Source organism: Pseudophryne corroboree, chromosome 1, assembly GCF_028390025.1.
Source record: "Pseudophryne corroboree isolate aPseCor3 chromosome 1, aPseCor3.hap2, whole genome shotgun sequence".
Lineage (NCBI taxonomy): Eukaryota > Metazoa > Chordata > Amphibia > Anura > Myobatrachidae > Pseudophryne > Pseudophryne corroboree.
In genome coordinates, this window is record NC_086444.1 from 491,205,932 (window position 1) to 491,228,080 (window position 22,149).

The 22,149-nt window shown below is 44.6% G+C and overlaps 1 protein-coding gene across 8 annotated transcripts in view; it reads right to left on the reverse strand.

Moving 5' to 3' along the window:
• Positions 1-18,008, reverse strand: part of LOC134895232 (transducin-like enhancer protein 4) — a 201,358-nt gene extending 183,350 nt beyond the window's left edge. For 5 of the 8 annotated variants that reach the window (XM_063913829.1, XM_063913825.1, XM_063913824.1 and 2 more), the window contains exons 1-4: positions 17,020-18,007; positions 14,707-14,804; positions 13,315-13,378; positions 13,048-13,092 (exon numbers count right to left, since the gene is read on the reverse strand). In XM_063913829.1, coding sequence (XP_063769899.1) covers positions 13,048-13,092; positions 13,315-13,378; positions 14,707-14,804; positions 17,020-17,064 — 252 coding nt within the window. In that variant the 5' untranslated portion in view covers positions 17,065-18,007. Of the gene's footprint in view, positions 1-13,047; positions 13,093-13,314; positions 13,379-14,706; positions 14,805-17,019 lie in introns of all 8 variants that reach the window. The other 3 variants (XM_063913828.1, XM_063913827.1, XM_063913826.1) reach the window with 1 other exon arrangement.
• Between the last annotated feature and the right edge of the window lie 4,141 nt (positions 18,009-22,149).

Here is a 22,149-nt window from a genome sequence, read left to right on the forward strand (position 1 = left end):
AAGGCCAATATCCCTCGCAGCTTCCTTTAGGTATGCTGCAGCGTCCCTGATATGACCTAGTGTCAAGATATAGATACCCTAGATAGGGATAGCTTTATCAGATGACAAGTTATCTGCCCATTTTTCGATAGCACTACTCACCCACGCAGATGCAATGTCTGGCCTGAGCAGCGTACCTGTGGTGACATAAATGGATTTCAATGTATTTTCCTGCCTACGATCCGCAGGATCCTTAAGGGCTGCCGTGTCAGGGGAGGGAAGAGCCACCTTTTTGGACAGCCGTGATAGAGCCTTGTCCACAATGGGGGGCGACTCCCACTTTTCCCTGTCCCCAGAGGGAAACTGGTACACCACCGTAATCCTTTTGGGAATCTGAAACTTTTTGTCAGGACTTTCCCAAACCTTGTCAAATAAAGTGTTCAGTTCATGAGAGGGAGGAAACGTTACCTCAGGCTTCTTTCCCTTATACATACAGACCCTTTTATCAGGAACAGTAGGGTCCTCTGAGATATGTAATACGTCTTATCACCACAATCATGTACCGAATGCTCTTTGCCAATTTCGGATCTAATCTGGCATCACTATAGTCGACACTGGAGTCAGAGTCCGTGTTGGTATCCGTGTCTGCCAACTGGGCAAACGATCTTTTTTGCGACCCCGAAGGGGTCTGGACTTGCAACAACACATCCTCCACAGATTCCTTCCATGCCTGGTTCTGAGACTCAGATTTATCCAATCTCTTATTAATAAGAGTCACATTAGCATTCAAAACAGTTACCCAATCAAGAGTCGGCGGTGCCGACATGGTCACTCCCACAGCCGTTTGTGTCCCTAACACAGTCTCCTCCTGAGAAGAGCACTCCGCCTCAGACATGCCGACACATGTGTACCCAATACTCACAGACACACTGGGCATATAGGGGACAGACCCACAGTAAAAAGTCTGTCAGACACACACAGAGGGAGTTTGCCAGCTCACAACCCAGCTCTTCACCAACGGTTCTGAAACACTAAATAATGCCCCAGACCTGCAGCGCTTTTATAATAACTATATATTGCACCAAAATTACTGTGTTTGAGGAAGGACCAGCGTCTCTGCAGCCTGTGTGGAGAAAATGGTGCGGAGCTGTGTGAGCTGACAGGACTAAGCTCCGCCCCCGCAATGGCGCGCTTCAGTCCCGCTTTTTTAAACTAAATATTTATACTGGCGGGGGTTAGGACAGTGCCTCTGCACCTATGTCCGTTCTGGCCAGTCTATGTAGAGGTTTATATGCTGCCCTGTAGTGCTGCTGTGTGTGGGAGCATGGCGCGCAGCGTGCGATCGCTGTGTAGTACCTCAGAATGCAGTCACTGAAGTCTTCTTTGCTGCTTCTACTCACCTGTCTTCTGACTTCTGGCTCTATAAGGGGGGTGATGGCCGGCTCTGTGAGAGAGCATCTAGGCATACCTAGCGATCAAGACCTCAGGAGCTAATGGTGTCCTGTAGCCAAGAATCAGAGCCTTTAAAACTCACTAGAAGTAGGTCATTCTTCTCTCCCCTAAGTCCCACGAAGCAGGGAGACTGTTGCCAGCAGTTCTCCCTGAAAATAAAAGCCTAACAGTCTTTTCCGAGAAACTCAACAGAGCTCCGCAGAGTGCATCCAGTCTCACTGGGCACAATTCTAAACTGGAGTCTGGAGGAGGGGCATAGAGGGAGGAGCCAGTTCACACCCTTTCAAAGTTTTAAAGTGCCCATGTCTCCTGCAGAACCCGTCTATACCCCATGGTTCTTTTGGAGACCCCAGCATCCTCTAGGACGTATGAGAAATACAGAGATGGCGAGATTCACACCAGCTCTCTCTCACACACACACACCAATAGGAAAGCCAAGCTAACCAACGTCAAATGATTCAGCAACGGCTGAACCAACAATACTTAACCAAGTAAGCATGCAGGAAATCGAAGCACTGGGCGGGTGCCCACCATCCTCTATGGACTACGAGAAAAAGGATTTACCGGTAGGTATATAAAATCCTATTTTCTCTTACGTCCTAGAGGATGCTGGTGTCCAATTTAGTACTATGGGGATGTACCAAAGCTCCCAGTACGGGAGGGAGAGTGTGCTGAGGTTCCTGCAGAACAGACTGGCCTCTGAGGACCTGAAGTTTGGTCAAAGTATCGAACTTGTAGAACTTAGCAAACGTGTTCGACCCCGACCAAGTAGCTGCTCGGCAAAGCTGAAGAGCCGAGACACCCCGGGCAGCCGTCCAGGAAGAACCCACTTTACAGGTAGAGTGAGCCTGAACAGATTTTGGAAGCGGCAATCCTGCCGTAGAATAAGCATGCTGTATAGTAAGCCTGACCCAGCAAGAAATCATCTGCTTAGAAGCAGGACACCCAATCTTGTTTGGATCATAAAAAGGACAAATAATGCATCCAACTTTCTGTGACGAGCAGTTTGCTTCACATATATTTTCAAAGCCCGCACAACATCCAAGGATGTTGAGGTAAACGAGGTGTCAGTAGCAACTAGTACCACAATAGGTTGGTTGATATGAAAAGATGAAACCACCTTTGGAAGAAATTGCCGACGCGTTCTGAGCTCAGCCCCATCATCATGGAAAATCAAGTAGGGGCTTTGTGTGACAATGCCCCCAATTCAGACACTCGTCTTGCAGATGCCAATGCCAACAGTGTGACCACCTTCCAAGTAAGAAACTTTACGTCCACTTCCTGCAAAGGTTCAAACCAATCCGATTGCAGGAACTGCAGCACCACATTAAGATCCCAAGGTGCCGTAGGAGGTACAAAAGGAGGTTGGATGTGCAGAACTCCTTTAAAAAATGTCTGAACCTCAGGGATAGTAGCCAATTGTTTCTGGAAGAAAATGGGCAAGGCCGAAATCTGGACCTTTATGGAGCCCAAGCGTAGGCCCACATCCACACCTGTTTGCATAAAGAGGAGAAAACGTCCTAGTTGAAACTCCACCGCTGGAAACTTCCTGGATTCACACCAAGACACATACTTCTTCCAAATCCGATGGTAATGCTTAGACGTTACTCCCTACCTAGCTTGGATCAGAGTAGGAATAACCCTGTTTGGAATGCCCTTCCGAGCTAGGATCTGGCGTTCAACCTCCATGCCGTCAAACGTAGCCGCGGTAAGTCTTGACAGGCGAACTGCCCCTGTTGAAGAAGGTCCTCGCGAAGTGGAAGAGGCCTAGGATCCTCCAGCAATAATTCCAGAAGATCGGCATACAAAGCTCGTCTTGGCCAGTCCGGAGCAATGAGGATCGCCTGAACTCTTGTTCTTTTTATTAATTTGAGAATCCTTGGGATGAGCGGAAGCGAAGGGAACACATACACCGACCAGAACACCCACGGAGTTACCAGAGCATCCACCGCCACTGCGTGTGGGTCTCGTGACCTGGAACAGTAACTCTGAAGCTTCTTGTTGAGGCGAGAGGCCATCATGTCTATTTGAGGTACGCCCCATCGGTTTGATACCTCTGCGAATACCTCCGGGTGGAGGCCCTATTCTCCTGGATGGAGATCGTGTCTGCTGAGAAGGTCTGCCTCCCAGTTGTCCACTCCCGGAATGAAGATTGCCGACAACGTGTTTTTTTACAAAGTAGTGGGGGCTGGATATTGCAACCCCTCCACAGTCCTCCTCAAAAACGGAGTCTCTGTCTCAGTATGCGACATCCTCATTGAGATCTGGGATATCATTCCCCTTAAAAGAATCCACCCATGCGGGTTCGGATTCAGAAGGCTGAGAAAGCATATTGCAGTCCTGAGTACATGGAATAGACTCCTCTGGAGAAGATAAACACTCTGCAGCGCAGGACACAGTGAGGGTCATTCTGAGTTGATTGCTCGCTGGCAGTTTTTAGCAGTCGTGCAAACGCAAAGCCGCCGCCCTCTGGGAGTGTATTTTAGCTTAGCAGAAGTGCTAACGAAAGGATCACAGAGCGTCTACAAAAAAAAAAAATTTGTGCAGTTTTCGAGTAGCTCCAGACCTACTCAGCGCTTGCGATCACTTCAGACCATTCAGTTCCGGATTTGACGTCACAAACACGCCCTGAGTTCGCCCAGCCACGCCTGCATTATTCCTGGCACGCCTGCGTTTTTTAGAGCACTCCCTGAAAACGGTCAGTTGACACCCAGAAACGCCCCCTTTATGTCAATCACTCTGCGGCTGCCATTGAGACTGAAAAGCTTCACTAGACCTTGTGTAAAAATACATCGGCCGTTGTGAAAGTACGTCGCGCGTGCACACTGCGCCGCATGCGCAGAAGTTACCATTTTTTTACTTAATCGCAGTACACATTTTCAGCTAGCGATCAACTCGGAATGACCCCCAGTGTCCTTAGACATGTTAACGCGAGATACACACACTTACTCACACAGGAAAATGTCAGATTCAGTTTCTCCCAGAGCACCTTTAGAGAGAGTCAAAGTATAAGGAGCCAGCCACACCGTGCCCCTGTAGGCAATAATGATAAAAGCCCGGCGCTAACTAACTACCCTTAATAGAGCAGTTAGTACTGTTATCACACTCCACCCCCCCGTCTGTAACACCCAGGTACCGTGAGGCATTGGAGTTATGTGGAGGGCAGCACTCCCTGTTAGCGTTCTGTGTAATCTGCAGGGAGAAAATGGCGCTGGTGAATGCCAGATCCGCTCTGAGAGGAAGCCCTGCGGCTTCCCGCACTTATTATTTAAACTGGCCTGAGGATTTTATATGTTAACAGCGAGATTAGCCCGTTAACACCATGACCAGTGTAGGGTTAACCTGCCGACTCAGGACGCCCCTCTAGCGTCTACATGCAGAGATGTTGCCGAGCCATACTGGAGCGCAGCTCTGGGAGGCTGCGCTCCAACCCTTGTGCCACCATACCCGCTGGCGACCCGCTAACCAGGATGCCAGCGCCATACTCACCACTCTTCTCTCTTCTGGCTCTGTTAGGGGGGAGGCAGCCGTGCTGCGGGAGTGAGTGGTCGCCTCGTGGGCTTGCGATCATCACCCTCAGGAGCTCAGTGTCCTGTCAGCGGAGATAGAGAACCATTAACTCTCTATTAAGTTGGTTCCTACTACTCCCCCACCCCTCCCAAAGTCCCACGAAGCAGGGAGGCTGTTGCCAGCAGCCTCCCTGTAAAATAAACTCTAAACTTTAAGAAAAAACTAAAACTAAAAGAAAACTCCTAGGAGCTCCCCTAGCTGTGACCGGCTCCACCGGACACATTTTCTAAACGGAGTCTGGTAGGAGGGGCATAGAGGGAGGGGCCAGCCCACACTATTAAACTCTTAAAGTGCCAGTGGCTCCTAGTGGACCCGTCTATACCCCCATGGTACTAAATTGGACCCCAGCATCCTCTAGGACGTAAGAGAAATAATTTATTGGAAATATTTTCTTTGTATTATTCTAATCATTTCTATAATCAAAACTCTGGAGCAAAAAGTTTATGGCAGTTGAGGCAGTGCCCATCTTTTCCGTAAGTCTATCAAAACTCACCAACTTTCTAGTACTATATACTGCTGCACCTTTGTATAATGCCCACGTGAACCCTTTGGCTCATATATGGTGTGTAAATCTGGCTCTGGTACTAGCCAGAGCCTCCTGAGCAATTTACCTCACTGCATGTCCCCGATTGGCATTGGCTGTGGTTAAGGGATAACGTAATATGTCTGAATAACATCGTTCCCAGACATATCTTCTGTACACACAGACAGATGCAATGAAGTTTGTCGGCTGATTAAACAGCATATTGCATAGCGGGTACCAGGCTTATAGTGATCGCACAGTGTCTATTCATTTGTGGGAACACAAAATAGTGAACAATAAGTAGTGTTCACTCTAGGAGTGAAATGGGGCAGGGCGCCGGAGTCCGGGGGCACATGTGTGCGTGCGCGGCGAAGCCGCGCGCGTTCGAAATGGGGGGGCGGCCACGCAAATTAGGGGGCGTGACCACGCCTCCGTCATTTTAGGGGGCGGTGCGGCCCACAGACGCTACTATAGAGAGTAGTCTGTGGACGGCGACGTCACTGTTGGGGGCGTGCCCAGCACCTCCGTCGGTGCTGGGCTTCCCCCAGCCCTCTCCCGATGCGTGAATGGATACCGCGCGCATGCGCACAGCATCTATACACGCCGGGAGGGCAGGGAGCGGGCGGCTGTTCTAGCAGGGCGCCGCAAAAGGGGCAGGGCGGGTTTTGCCTGTTAAAAAACGGGCAGGGCGCGGCGCCCTGCTAAAACAGCCTAGAGTGAACACTAATATGATAACCCACATACTATAGGGAGAGATTTACTGAAAACTGCATTTAAAGAGAAACTACAATTTGCAAAACGCTGTATTAAACTAATATAAAAAAAAAAAAAAAAAAAAAAAGTTTATTAAAAGGTTACTACACAACTGTTTCAAATCTAAAAACAGGAATTGAAAGCAAGATCTGAAGACATAACATGTTTTGCTTGGTTGCTGAAGACTGCAAAACCACAGTTCTGCACAGTTTAATGGATGTGGCTTAAAGCCACCGAGTAATACTTTGGTTTACCAAACTGCAGTAAACAGTCTTGTCTGGGTCTCTTAAATTTTCCAGACCTCTTAAAGTGTGAGAAATAAAAATATCTAGATATTGTCAAGAATCCAAAGTTATAGATGATCAGTGCCCTCTCATTTCTAAAGAGCAATAACGTATAATCTACAATATTATACCTTATGACAATTGGAGACAGATTACAGCTATTATGTTTACCTAAGAAAGTTGCCAGCGTATCAATGACTGAGCTGTATGCTTGGTGAACTACTCATTTACAAAGTGGTTCCAAGATAATCAACACTTGCTATTTGCACTTGCTTGATGAACAAAATACCAGAAGAGACCAGGGGAGAGGGAAAAAAAAAAAAAAACCCAACACACCCCCTCAAATTTCAGCTGCTCAGTTCCACTCAAGAAAAAAAAAAAAATCATGTAAGTGATGACATGTGTGTTATAGCTCTGCGGTTGTCTTGCCTCATATTTTCTGTAGTTTGGGGAATGAATAGTACGGTGTAGTTAACGTCCCACTGTGGTTACAGAAGCCCTTGCTGGAATCCCAACACAGACTGCACAACCAAACCTGCCTCAAATATCTCAGCAAACACAGAGCCTAACTCACGGTCATTTTGGTTTACCAACTGTGTTGTCTCATCCTCAAATTCTTCCAAATTAACATACCTAGGTCTATTTAAAAAAAAAAAAAAAAAAAAAGCCCACACATATATAAAGCTTGCAAAGCCAGAGATTCAGCTGTCCTCTCTACAGCTGACATGATCACTCCTTCAATACACCCCACAGCAAAAAAATACAATTGGAAAAACGTAATTCTGAAACAGAGCAAGGTCTTCTTTTAGCCTCCCATATGGCAAGGTATAAGAAATGTACTACGATAACCTCTTGTACAGAAAATTCTATAAACCAGACAGAACTATAAGTAAAATATGGCGGCCGTATGTAAGGGTCCTGTGCACAGTTCTGATCACCAAGTGCCTCTCTCTCTCTCTATAACTACTCTAAAGAACATAGATCAAGAGTTTAATAAAGGGGATGGCAATATGGAGAAATAATGAGATTTAGCTATTAAAGTAATTCAATAGATTCCAGGCATAGAGCACCAAATTCCACAAAACACCAGTAGCCACCAGCAACTGTCTGGAGAGGTCTGGGCATGGCCCTACTACACCCTGCACAGGCTGAACACAGGACCCCAACCCTCCGTCGGCACACAGTATATATAAAGCAACCGAGCTAGTTATCTGCCTCCTCCTTACCCTCATCTGCAGCACCAGCTCCTCCTCCTCCCGGTCACCGCACTGCTCACCCAACACAGGGTCTCACCTCTCCCTGCCAGACTGATTCCCCTTCTCCCCCTGCCGATAAGTGGCCACGTGTCCCCGTTGCCTCCGCTCTGAGCACTGCGGGACTGATGGGTCGTTCCTGCATCCGTTTCTTGGTTATTGCTGCTACTTGTTGCAGAGTCCCGGGATGTCAGGTAACCTGGGCTTGCAGCATAATATATGGAGGAGGGGACGCCCTGTATATAGGGGCATTATATGGAGGCAGCATATGGTGGAGGGTGCAGAATATGGAAGAGGAAGGGAGTGCAGTAAATTATGGGGATTTCATTGTACATAGGGAGTGTGTGCGTGTCCATCCGTGTCACACAGAGGTGACTATATTGAAAACATCTGCACCTCTCTCCACTGTCCCTATATGTCCCTACCAGTCCACTCTCTCCCCAGGCCCTATCTAACCCAACACCTTCCCCACCTCTTTCTCTCTCCGAGTGCTATCTGCCCCTACACCACTATCCACCCTCACTCCCTATCTGCCCCTACCCACTCTCTCTCTGTATGCACCAAGTGAGAAACAGTCAGATCAGTATTACTAATATTAGCAGCAGCAGGCTAGGAGGCTGTAACATCTACCTGAAGTATTCGTTTCACTTTGAGCTGTGTCAGCTTCCAGCACACAAAAGGAATCATTTGGTCCATGTGGTGGTCTCTAGTGGCCAGCAGCGCACATAACAGAGGAGAGGAGCAGACATGGCTTTTATTATACAGGATGGGATGTAGGCCTTATTCAGCTTTGATCGCTACTGCGATGCAATCGCATATGGCAGATTACCAGGCCAGTGCGCACGCATAGGACCTATTGTGTGGGTGCTCAACCTGGCAGATGCAGTCGCATCGTGGTGACGCGAACTCATTCGCTGGGCGGCGTTACAGGGGCCTGGCAACAAAAATATGGGCGGGGCCAGGACGTTATTAGGGGGGCCGCAAGACATCCCACACGCTCGCTGTGACAGGAAAGATGGTGCCGTACACCTGCATACGCAGCCTTATTGAGTATGCACGGGGCTACCAGCATTTCCTAATGCCTACATTGCGGTGCATTTAGAAATGCGAAGGCAATATGGGGCGGCCCTTCGCATTCTGGGTTGCCTTGCCCTATGCTGGGCAGTCCCCATCATGCAATCGCAAGCAGTTGCAGTTTTGCTATTTTAGCCAAGCTGTAACAAGCTGAAAAAGGTCTGTAGGTGGCATCCCGATGTTGAGCAGCCCTGTTGGGATTTTAGACAGTGATGCCAGTGTCCGTATTCTGTCTACCGGCATCCCATACTGATAGATAGATAGATAGATAGATAGATAGATAGATAGATAGATAGATAGATAGATAGATGCTCTACCCTAGCATGTTTAAATTTAAAAGAACTGAGGAACAGAACAGATTATTGATGTATTTCTTTAAACATAAACCAAACCAAAGCTAACATAAGCAATTTTCATTTCTCCAATTTTCCAGGAAATACTGATCTAACATTTCAGAAGTGAAACTTCTACATTCTAGTAGAGGCTAATGGCATAGAACGGTTAAAGAACACAGTGCAGCTATTCTTACACAACCTACCCATCATCCTTTGCAGAAAGACAAACAATATGTTATTTTGTTTCTGGTGCATACTGGTAACAATCTGCTGAATGCCTTTCATGACATTCCTTATCAACAGTAGGGCCAAATGTGGAATGGGAAGTCTGACAGTTTGCTAACAAAACATGGGTCTTCCTACTACATAGTTAGGATCACAACATCCTTGCGTTAACGAGCTTTCAGGAATAAAAACTACTAGCGTAACCCAACAGCAGCATAGGTGCAAATGCAAGTACACTTATGGCTAGTGCATACTCTACACCATTAACACATAATATATAGTTTTTTTTGTTTTGTTTTTTTTAGGATATTCGTAACCCTACAACATACTAAACAAGAAAATATGTATAAGGATGTGTTACGATATTCAATGCAAATTGTTATAACAACGCAGAACAAGGCATTCATTGGAAATCTGTTATGCAGACTGAGCGTCTGTTAATCTAACAAAAAAAAAAAAAACTTCACCAAAATACCCAACCTAATTAAAAACAGCTTCTTCTGTAGCCGCAGCTTATTTACACATTAACTTCATCCTCCTTTCGGAAAATCCAGTCTATTCCCTGAAACACGCAGGCCCTTTTATCTGCCCTGGACAGCATTTTCTCCGGCAGATGAAGTAGATGCCGATTGATTTGCTGTCGAGCATGGTAAATTAATAGCAACAAATTGCTGAGGGCCCAGCTCGCTGCTTCACCATGCTTCGGCAGTTCTGCTTTATTTGCTCCATGATGGGCAGCAGTCAGCCCTCTTCAAGTCAATTTCTTCTTAACAACCTGCAATACTTTTCAATGGTGAAAATAGAGCTATTCCTTGTAAGTCAAAAATCAATATCCTATAGCCCTTAGAAAATGCTAAACAAGCAGTATTGGAAATCCACTTGGTACTAGAGGGTATCAGATATAAAGCAAATCCATAGTGCCTCCCTCCTTCAAGTTATTACAGTTTGCTAAAAGGATTCTAATGCCATTTATCATAATTTGCCATCGACTGCTGCATCTACAATTATGACATCCTATCAGGCTGCCGAGCCCTTTCATGTCTGCTCAATTAATATTTCAGCAGCACTTCAAAATGGCTGTTGCCCAGGTCTAGCAATAAAATTTACATGGCGAGAGCAACAGATTCGTTTTCAATAGGCACGGCTGCATTTAACCCTAGAGGCGCAGACATAGGGCTCCACGCATGCTGGGAGAAAGGGTCTGACATTTCCAGCAACACAAGACACAGTCAAAGGATACACATTAAAAATGTATTAAGTCAGACTGAAAACAAGCAGCATTCTATATCCATAGGGTAGAACATGGTTTCACTATTAGGCATTCATTGTAGCCTTACATCGCTATTAAAAATCTGCAATTGTTAATTATTATAGCCAATGTCACAGTAGCTACTGTCCCTTGCGTTCTCCAGGAAAACAGATACGAGGAAGAGAGAGGGGGAAAAAAAAAAATTATATGCATTTAACATCTAGGCTACAGCTATTTACTCAGTTACCAAAATTTTAATTAATTATGTTCTCAAACATAATTGTTAAAAATTGGCAACATTACACAGGCTTAATTAAGATTAAATCCAATTTACTAAATGTACTTTAATTGGTACTAATTGCATTAGCTTTCCTTTCAGAATGACAAATTCCCCATAGGGTTCGCTTTAATAGTCTATCAAAATCAACACTGGATGACTGATGATGAGCATCAAAATAAGGGGGGAGGGCTGGGCTGGAAACATCGACCCCACACGGTTACAGCCGTGTGTGCTTATGCTTTCATCAATTTGCCAAGTCACAGATTACTGCCTCAATCACCGCCCTCATTTTCTCTTCCAACGAAAGACTATACCACAGAAAGAAAAAATAATAATAATAATAATAATAATAATAAAGTTTTTTTTTGCCCAAAAGATGCTATGATAAACAAGAGAGAACGGACATGGAAACAAAAAAATATATATATCATTTAAAATACACAACAGGTTTAAAAAAGCAGGGTCACCAATTACTAGGGGGTACTACCAAGGTCTCTTGAGATCCCTGCTCTTATACCCTGAGAGGCTTAAATCTAATAAGACTAACTCGATCTGTAGCACTCTGTCCAATTATGCCGCAGGGTAACTTCACAGAATTATAACCTGCTTTCTGCTGCAAGGGTATCGAGTAAGTACATCTGGATGAGCGCCTGAGAGGAACCAAGGCCGCCTGTCTAGTGGATGAAAACAAAGACACATATACCCCCCTTTCAACCCCTCCCCTTCCCTCTTCTGCTTTGGTGAAAAGAGGAGGAAGCCGAGATTAAAAGGGAATATAGTAAGTAGGTGGTTTTGCTGGGCTGTCTGTAGTTCTTAATGCGATAAACAGCCTGCAGGATTTTGGGTAAGATTGCATTTAAGAAAGACTGTATAAAGATCAATTTTGGAGTAGAAGGAAGATTATGTAGCTTCTCTTTTAAGCTGTAAAAATCAAGGCGAACCGAGAAGATTTGGTGGAAATATGACAGCATAATCTCTCTAATAAAATTCAGTAAATTCCCTCATAAAGAAAGATGCATATAAATAAAAATATGGGGAAATGGAATTGCACAAAACACTAGAGAAAAAAAAAAAAAACAACAAGATTCAATATGACATTACCACCAAATCTTAGATCATTAAACTCTTTAAAGCAACCAATTAATTTCCTAGCTGCAATCTCTGACATGCAATATTTAGAGCTGTATCGCATATAAAACACTGATAATTACCAAGCAAGTCTGATGCAGCAATTCACTACTGCCATCAGGAATTGATGAAGTCCGCAAGTATTACCGGGTTGTTTACATTACTAATTTGAACAAAAACGACAGTAATGGAAAATTATATTCTAATTAAACTTAATCCTCAGTAATCCTCAATTCCAGTCATAATTACACATACAACATCCCCATTAAAGCTTAAGTGCAGCCCTTAACAATTGTCTTTACAATGTTTGGAATTAAAATGTCATTTATCTTGTGAATCTGTAATCAACAATAGAGTTTGATTGCTTAGATTTTAGCACAATTAGTACTTGATAAGCAATGTTTTTTATTCATATTCTTTAAAAAAAAAAATAATAATAATAAAAAAAAAAAAAAAACACCACACATGCAATTTTCTTAGCAAACATTTTAACCACTTTACTGAAGCAAGCAATCCAAATGGCCATATAAACAGACAACACGAAAAGTCAAAACATTACTCTAGAACATGGGTCTCCATGCTCCAGTTCATAAATGCAGGGTTACACAGACCCAAATATTGTCTACATAGTAGGGTCTTCCAGTACTTCTGCAGATCGGTGTTTAGGTAAACATGTTTGGTATCCATATTTGAGAACACATATATACTAAATGAAGAATTACAGCAAAACTAGTGCAAAATATACACACACACTATAATATATATTACATATACATAGCTCCACGGACCACAAAACCAGGCTACAATAACTCTAGTGTTCTAAAAATTCTTCACATTCTTTATTAAATCCAGAAAGAAAGAAATACATTCACGGTAAAAGGAAATGTGGACAGTCTGTATTGTACAGATACACAGACAAGGGGAGCAGATAATTCAACGTACCTGTTTATGCATCTCAATATTCAACCCATACGACATTTCATAGTACTGGAGAAAAAAAGAAAAAAAACAGAACAGAAAGCCCATTAGATAGCCTTAGAGCTACGGGTCTAAGAATGTGGTAACATGATAGAGGAACATACCAACTATCCAAATGGTTTAACCTATAATTTATCTTTTGCCTCCAGAAACAAAAAAAAGTCTGGTATGTAAGATAACTGTAAACAGAAATGCAAAAAGACATTTTAGTTGGCTCTACGGCTTTCTTACCATAACATAATGTCGCTGCATCTCTGTCTTCTCGCTGGCCAGTTTTTCACATTCCAGTTTCAGGCTGCACAAAGCAATGACAAAAATGGTCATATTTACACTGCACTGACTTTTACCACAGCAATCTGAACGGAGCCATAAAGAAGATAGAATTAGGGCTGGTTTATGTTCCAGTGAAGCGCTGATGAGGTAGATTGTTCTAATGGCTCCAAACAGCTTAAATGCTAGCCTCTGTTGACATGGTACAGTTAACTCTTTTATCTCAGGAAGAAATCATTAGTGCATTTTAATCATCTGCAGACAGTCACATCAGCTCAGAGATTGAGCTATGATTGTATTCTGCATTGCCCCTTGTTAGTCTACAGCTGGGCAGGCTTTGGAGCCCAGCTATTGCATCACTAAAACTCCCATCATTATTATCCAGCCAACTGCCAAGAACACTTGGCGTTGTACTCAAGGTACAGCTGGAGAGATGAAGAAAGGTTTACGATTACGTTGAATTCCAAAAACATACCAACTATAGGATGGTTCATCAATATAAGACAATATTTACGTATAAATTACATTTTGATAGACTATTACATAAATGTGTATATACAGTATATATGTACACACAATCTATCAGCAGTGTGTTAATAGCACATACAAATTCCTTTAATCCTTTCACTACTGCGGTGACATGTATTGCATGTTACTCAAATGAAAGGGGATTAAACAGTGTAATCCAGCACTGTAAACTGGGGCAAGAATGAACGATTGCGGATTGTAGTAACATTTCTTATGCTGGAAATTCAGGTCTACCAACCTATTCTGCTTTTGTACGCGCAATTCTGCCCTCTGCGTTCCATGTTCAAGACACATGTTCTATAAAATGGATATAAACCTAGCATTTCCCCACAAAAGCATTTATCTGCAAAGTGAATTAGTTATGTCACATGCCATTAGCATAAATATTTTATGTTCAATATTGTTTCTGCTTATCAAAATAATAGATGCACCCTACACTTGAATTGCCAAAGGCTGCTTAATCATAATTACCACATAGAGCCAGCAGGCATTTTAAACCACTAACCTCTGATCTCAAACACTGGAGGAGGTAATCCACACAGGTGAGATCACCTCAAGGTAAACTTCAGCTGCGCATTTGTACCATTGTTGTAACAGTTCAGCAGTTTATAAAAGCACAAGCTTGTAATCACAGATAATGGGTATACTCTGCCACATATTTGGCTCTAAGAAGCGAAGGTGTTTTAACATGCATTTCCTATAGGAAAAGGCCAAACCCTTTGAACAGTTAACGCCTTATGTACACACACACAAAAAAAAAAAAAAAAAGGATCTGACAACAAGGACTAAGTAAATACAAGGATCAGTTAAAGTAAATAGTATTACCTGTGGTACTGAGCTTGTAAAAACTGAAACTCCTCCTTAATCCGATCACACGATTCGGATATGGTGAATTTGAAGGGCTGAGCTGGCTGATGCGGAGCCTAAAACAATAAATATTAATTATGAAATTATCAGGCTAGGCTGCTTCTTAATTGCCAGAAAGGCGTGGGTCTGCCCTATAAAACGGAGATGATTATAGTGCTTGTACAAAACCAAAGTCCAGGAATCGTTAATAGATTACAAGCACAAAAGCTGTGTTTCCCAATCGTGTCCATATGATGAAGAAAAGGCCATCTGTAAGACACAGGTGTTTTGTAGAGGACTAATTACAGAAAATCACGCCTTACATTAGAGGTGCAGAACAGACCTACAGCTGAAAGGTGACCTTCTTATCTTAAGATATGTATCAGTTAAGTCATGATATTAACATTTTGGAAGAGTATGAATAAAAGTATACTGTCTGTAAATGGCTAGGTATAAAAAGGAGAAAGTTTAATATGTATAAGACTATAAAAATGTAGTCTTATTTTTTTTCCTTTCATCACACCTGCAAACAAGAAACCTTGTATCCAGTCTTCCATACATTATGTATTTATGTGGCTTCTGTACAGTGAGCAAGATTTATTGACATAGCCAAAACTATAACCTACATGCATGTCTAATATAAATTTAAAAAAATACATACACAAAATATATATATATATATATATATATATATATATATATATATATATATACATATATACATACACACACACACATATATATATATATATATATATACACACATATACACACACATACATATACACACACATACATACATACACACACAATTACATAGATGCACAGATATACACAAGTGTAGCTTTTCATTTTAATCATTTATGAAAGATTATATGCACAAAGGGCAGATTCATATGGCACAGGAGTCTAAGGCCGCAGAATCTCCTGTCTATCTTAGGGATCTGCAGCCAGATGTTAAGTGAACAAATAAAGAAATAAAATATAAAAATAGAGAACCATAAATAAAAGGCAATATGGGGAAAGATGTGCCTGCTTGCTTCTCTTATTTCAGACACTCTGCAGATTAAATTTAGTCTGAGCCGGGAAGAAAATGGCCACAACATAAGCATATTTTTCTTACTAAGGTCATTTGCTGGAGAGAAAAGATCAGAGCATTTGGGCGGAGGGAAGTCAATCTCTTATCAGCCTCTTCTGTCTACACAATAGTGTATTAAAGGATCACCGTGTGTTCCAATTACATTTCAGTTAATAACCGGAAATAGGAGACCCAACTTGTTAGAACAACATCTATAAAGTCTTCAAAAATGGTTTTAACAACTTGTAATTATTTGACTCCACTAATTCCCAAAGTGGATGGTGAATCATACTGCATAAACGGTGAATCTATATGTATCTCTATACACACACACTTCCTGTTTTATCCCAGATACACCTTTTTCTGGGACGGTAGTGTATGTCAACAGCCACCATCTAAATTAAACATTAGTTTTTCAAGGATGGCGTAACATAAAAGTATAAAGAAATCTGTTCTTAACTAAACATACAAAAGCAAGCCAAATGAGGAAAGTAAAAGACAGAAAGATGAACCCAGGTCAGAGATGAGAAAGACCTCACAGTGTATTATGTGAGGAGGAAAGCACACAATCCAAGATAAGCAAAGCTGGGGTGGGAGGGAGAGAGAGAGGGGAGCGTTGTCCAATGTAAGCATACTAGGGAAACACACAGTCCGAGGAGAGGAAAGGAGGGAGGGGGGAGTCTCACACACCAAATGTTACAGCTCACTCGATGTGGGGGAGTCTGATCCATTGACATAATGGCTTATTCAGCTCCAGCATCCACTGTCCCACTTGCAGCACATGTAGCAGCGCCTGCTGCGATGCCCCTCACCCTCTATATAAGGACTGTCACCACAATACAGACATTTTTTTTTCTTCTTATTTGTGTCCTAGGAGAGATCATAAAAGCTACAGTACAATAGGAGGCTCCAGATGAGGGACATGGGAAGCTCAGCATTAGGGGAGGGGTCAGGGCTGCACAGAGGACCACACGGCTGTCGGAGAGAGGAGGACTGAGTATTACACACACACACATTACAGGAGGAACAAAGAGAGCGCAGCACCATACGCTACTCACCACTTTACTGTATATGATATATCCGCATTATTACACAGGGAGTGCTTGGGTTAAAGGGCCCTCCCTGACCTTAACCCTTCCGCGGCCACACCTTGGGGAGAGATGTAGAAGTGCATAGGGTGATAGAAGAGAAGGGCCGCCGTGCCCTGTACTCACCGGGTGCCTGGACTGGGGATACATCTTGCTCAGGTCTCGAATCATCCAAACCGCTTGTTAGGTGCCTCTCCCAGGAGCACGAAGGTTCATTGACTAATTGCCGGAGAGGAGAGGGGGGTTCCCCCTGCGAGCAGGAAGGGAGGAGGGAGTGCAGAGAGGGGAGGGAGGGGGTGCGTGTGATCCAGCTAATGACACTGCTGCCCCCGGGGTCCCTCTGCTAATAGCAATGCTAATGCTGCTGCCCAGCCGGAGGGTATCTCTGATCCCCGGAGCGAAACCTTCCACATTCCACGGGGGAAAGAAGGAGGAGGATGAGGGGGGCAACTGGATCGGTTATTGTGACGACCCCGCTCTCATTGTCTGCACCCAGGACAGGGGTGCGATGCTCCGTGACACCCTCACTCCACACAGGGTGGAAGGAAACAACAAATCACACAGCGATGGCGAGAGTAGTGTAGCACGATCACAGCTAGATCCCCAGGCGAGAGTAGCACACACCGGCAGCGGCGGCCGCACACGGGCAGCCTCCCGGGTAACAAAGCAGCTGCTGTCTTCTATACAACTTTCTGATGAGTCGGAGGGAATGAAGGGAGCGCTGGAGGAGAGATCTCCCCGGTCCCCTGCTGTGATCCCCGGGCGAGTGGCTGCTCCCGGAGTGTCCGCTGTGTGTTGTTGATGTTGCCTCGTCTGCTCTTTCCAGCCCTTAAATCCAAGCGAGTGATATCGCCCTCTCCTCGCTGCCCGCGTACACAGCCACACACACTCACACTTCTCTAGAGGAGGGGGGAAGAGAAAGCGGCGACTCGGAGCCAGAGGATCCCCGCACCGATCAGGCTAGCACCACTCGCGGCTGCTCCCACAACACGCTCTGTGTAGGTGACTTCTATGACCAAATTTAGCAGCAGCAAATCATTAACATTCTGATACATATTCACAACATTGAGGAAAGAGCTCTCGTCCCTGCTGGGAGATGTAGTCCGCAGCCAAGAGCTTCTCCCTAGGTTGATGCGCGTCCTCAGCTAAGATAAAACTACAATTCCCAGAAAGAAGTGCGAAAGAGGCCCCGCCCGAGGAGCCCAGCGCTGGTTCTCGCCAGCCAATAGCAAGCATAGGAACGCTAATCGCCCCTCTCCAATGACTGCCTATCATTTCTCTTTTGGCCAATAAGAGAAGCAAAAGAAGCTGCTGTCATTGGGTAATCCCCACGTGGGGTTTAGACGTATCCGATAAAGTCTTTTCCTCTTTGTCCTGCCTCTCCCAGCCAATCAGCGCCACAGTATGCTCGTAGCCCCGCCCTAGGTGGTGTCACATGGGGGAGGGAGAGGGCTGGCGGTTCTCAAAACGAGCGTTCGAACAGGAGAAACATTTGTCCGGCTGTCAATCAAAGTAACGTGGGCCACTTGCTCGCTGCTAGTCTGTGGATGAGGAGCTGCTGCTGCTCTGTGTGGCAATCTGTGGTGAAAACAAGCATGGAGGCATGAGGAGTCAGAGAGGAGGGGGCGCCTGCACGCCTACATCACCACATGTCCTCCTCCCTCCTCTTGCTCCCTTGTCCTATGTTAGCTATCACCCACATCAAGGAATGTTGGCTAATTAGAGTCCAGTGTCTCCTTAAAGAGACAAGACTGGCCTTGTGCAACGTGCTGAGAAATCCATGCTAAGTGAAGGCAGAGAGGAGGGACAGGCATAACCTACTTCCCTTGGCTCATACCAATTTTACGCACCACTGGAGCTGGCATAATTTTCATGTGAAAAAAAAGAGGGGGGTGGAGGGAGAAGCTGTTCTGTGCTATTTACAGACCCAACAAGCTGCTTGGATGGCTGAGCCCCTAACCCGCCTCAACTGCCTTGCTCTGCATGCATTATTGGTTTCTAGGATAGCTATCGGTCGCACAATCTTATACAAAGATAATAATAATTGCTACTTCTATGTCTGTGAAACACTACGTACATACAGGCGTGTAAATTCTGCACTTAAGATGCATTTTTATTGCCAGCTCATCTCTTTGAAATGGGTATAAAAATAGCATTTTAGCAAATGAGTAACTATTTGAATTTTGAGGCGTGTTTATATTGCATTGACCTGTAGCGCATTGGGGTTTATTCGGGGCGGCTTCAGTGCAACTGATAACTTGCGTTCATCATTATCTGCATGTGAGCGCTTTTTAAGGCAATGAGGTGTACTTAAGCATTTACATATGTATTTTGTGTGTGGCCTGAGCAAGATATAGGGGTCTACGTACAATGCATTGTGGGAGTGCCATCATTTTTTCAATTTACATTAAAGTGAGGATAATCTTTTTCTATTCTTTTTTTTTTTTTTTTTTTTCATGATTATTCCCGTTATGTACTAAAGTTAACTTGCAGGGACAGAGGTAGCAATAACCTGTTTCCCTGCAATTTATATCCCGGGCATATCGGAGGAGTTTTTCACATTTTTGGAAGGCTCCTCTTGGGAATCTTACACTGTGGGTGGGATGATATGGAGTCCGGGTTCGCACCGTTGTCCGGGATGCCGACTGAACTCAGACTTTTTTTAAAGAGACAATAATTTACAAGGGATTCTGTCCGAGCTCTGACTTTTTTTTTTTTTTTTTTTTAAAGGGGCAGTCAGGCACCATGCCTTGTAAATGATTGCCCTTTTAAAAAAAGTCCAAGTTAGGCTGGCATCCCAAATGTTGGGCAAACTCTGACTCCATTACATTTCTTGTAAATGATTGCCCCTTTAAAAAACATCAGTATGCCGGCTGTTGGGATCCTGGCACCCGACATACCGACAACTATTCTCCCTCTTGGGGGTTCACGACCCCCCTGAAGGGAGAATAAATAGCGATTCGCGTCACTGTGCCACCAGCGTGGCAAACGCAGCAAGCCCACAAGGGGCTCATTTGCGCTCGTCCAGCTGTCGGTATGCCGGCGGTCAGGATCCCGGCGCCGGTATGCTGTCTGACAGGATCCCGGCCGCCGGCATACCATACCACGCCCTATCCTGCTCTGCATGTGCACAGTGCCAGATTTGGGAGTCAAACGGAGGATGCAGGATCCCTCTCCTACGAGAATTCTGAGAAAACTCCTGCATTAAGCTATTAGTACATAGGACCTTATTCAGAGATGGACGCAGATCGCTGCATACGCAGCCAGATCTGCGTCCATCCCCTCACATGCTGGGGGCCGCCCAGCACAGGGCAAGGTGTGACAGGCCACCTCCCGATGCATCCGCAATTAGATTGCGGATGCATCAAACTAAGGTCGACCACTGGCTGCCCCCAAAATGGTCACTGCTTGCCGCCGTTCCACTCACCCTGTCCCCCCAACACTGCGTTGCCGTCCCGTGAACAGCCGCTGCTGCTGTCAATCACACTGCGGCCGCATCCTCCCAGGATGCGGCCGCAATGTGTAAGGTTGCGCACTGCAGCCAGTGCGTGTGCGCAGACCACCTGAATGCAGTCGCTGCATACAGATGCATGGCTGCGTTCGGGTCTGAATGACCACCATAGTGCTGATACTTATTGTGAAAAACGCTTTGATAAATAGGCCCCATATTCTTAACAGTAAAGCAGATAGAAAACCAAATGCATTCTAATAAAGATGGGGTTTCTAATGCTTTTTACTTGTGTTTTGAAATGTAATAAAAGTGTATTGCAAAGCCCACTGTGCCTAAATAAGCCACGCGGAGGGTTCTTTGTGTCTTTTTCATTGCATTGATTATGAAGGGGGTTTGCTATCTCAATGTTGTCATCTGGACTATAAATATCTAATTAGGAATAGAGCTTTTACGATATCCTTTCAATCATTTCTCCCTAGATGCAGTGGGGGAGGAGGTATTTTACATTGATAAATTGGTCTATCAAGTCATGGGTTCTGACCTTTTCAGCAGTGCAAATTCAGTTTATGTGCTCTCAATCCCATATTTGTTACAGCAATACAGGTATAAAGTATTTCTCAATATTGTGATGATGTAGAATTTTATATGCACGGGTGATTTGATTTCACAGGCAATATTTAAATCCTACTGATGATAGAGGACTGGTTTTGTTAGCTTTTTTTCCTGCATAAACTGCAACCTATGATACTTTCAAAACAATCTAAACCAGACATGTCCAAACTGCGGCCCTCCAGCTGTTGAGAAACTACACATCCAGCATACCCTGACACAGCTTTAGCATTCTCTGACAGCAAAACTGTGTCAGGGCATGCTGGGATATGTAGTTTCACAACAGCTGGAGGGCCGCAGTTTGGACATGCATGATCTAAACCATTGTGAGCATACTGTACACCTACAAGTGACTGTCACAAGCTGTACACTTTTTTGTTACAGAAAAATAGTATAATTCTGCAAATACCTTTTGAAAATGTATTACAATCATTAGACACACTCCATTTTATCACCAGAAACCGTGCAGCAGTCCAAGTAAGGTGGGAAAAATACAAATACAAATGTGATGGCTTTTTCACCAGTAGGTAGTGTCATAATTATCAATTTCTCTGACGTCCTAAGTGGATGCTGGGACTCCGTAAGGACCATGGGGAATAGCGGCTCCGCAGGAGACTGGGCACAACTAAAAGAAAGCTTTTGGTCTAACTGGTGTGCACTGGCTCCTCCCTCTATGACCCTCCTCCAGACTTCAGTTAGAATCTTGTGCCCGGCTGAGCTGGATGCACACTAGGGGCTCTCCTGAGCTCCTAGAAAAGAAAGTATAATTTAGGTTTTTTATTTTCAGTGAGATCTGCTGGCAACAGACTCACTGCTACGAGGGATTAAGGGGAGAAGAAGCGAACCTACCTGCTTGCAGCTAGCTTGGGCTTCTTAGGCTACTGGACACCATTAGCTCCAGAGGGATCGAACACAGGACCCGACCTCGATCGTCCGGTCCCGGAGCCGCGCCGCCGTCCCCCTTACAGAGCCAGAAGCATGAAGATGGTCTGGAAAATCGGCGGCAGAAGACTTCGGTCTTCAACAAGGTAGTGCACAGCACAGCAGCTGTGCGCCATTGCTCCTCATGCACACCTCACACTCCGGTCACTGATGGGTGCAGGACGCTGGGGGGGGGGGCGCCCTGAGCAGCAATATGAATACCTTGGCTGGCAAAAAATCACAATATATAGTCCCAGAGGCTATATATGTGATAA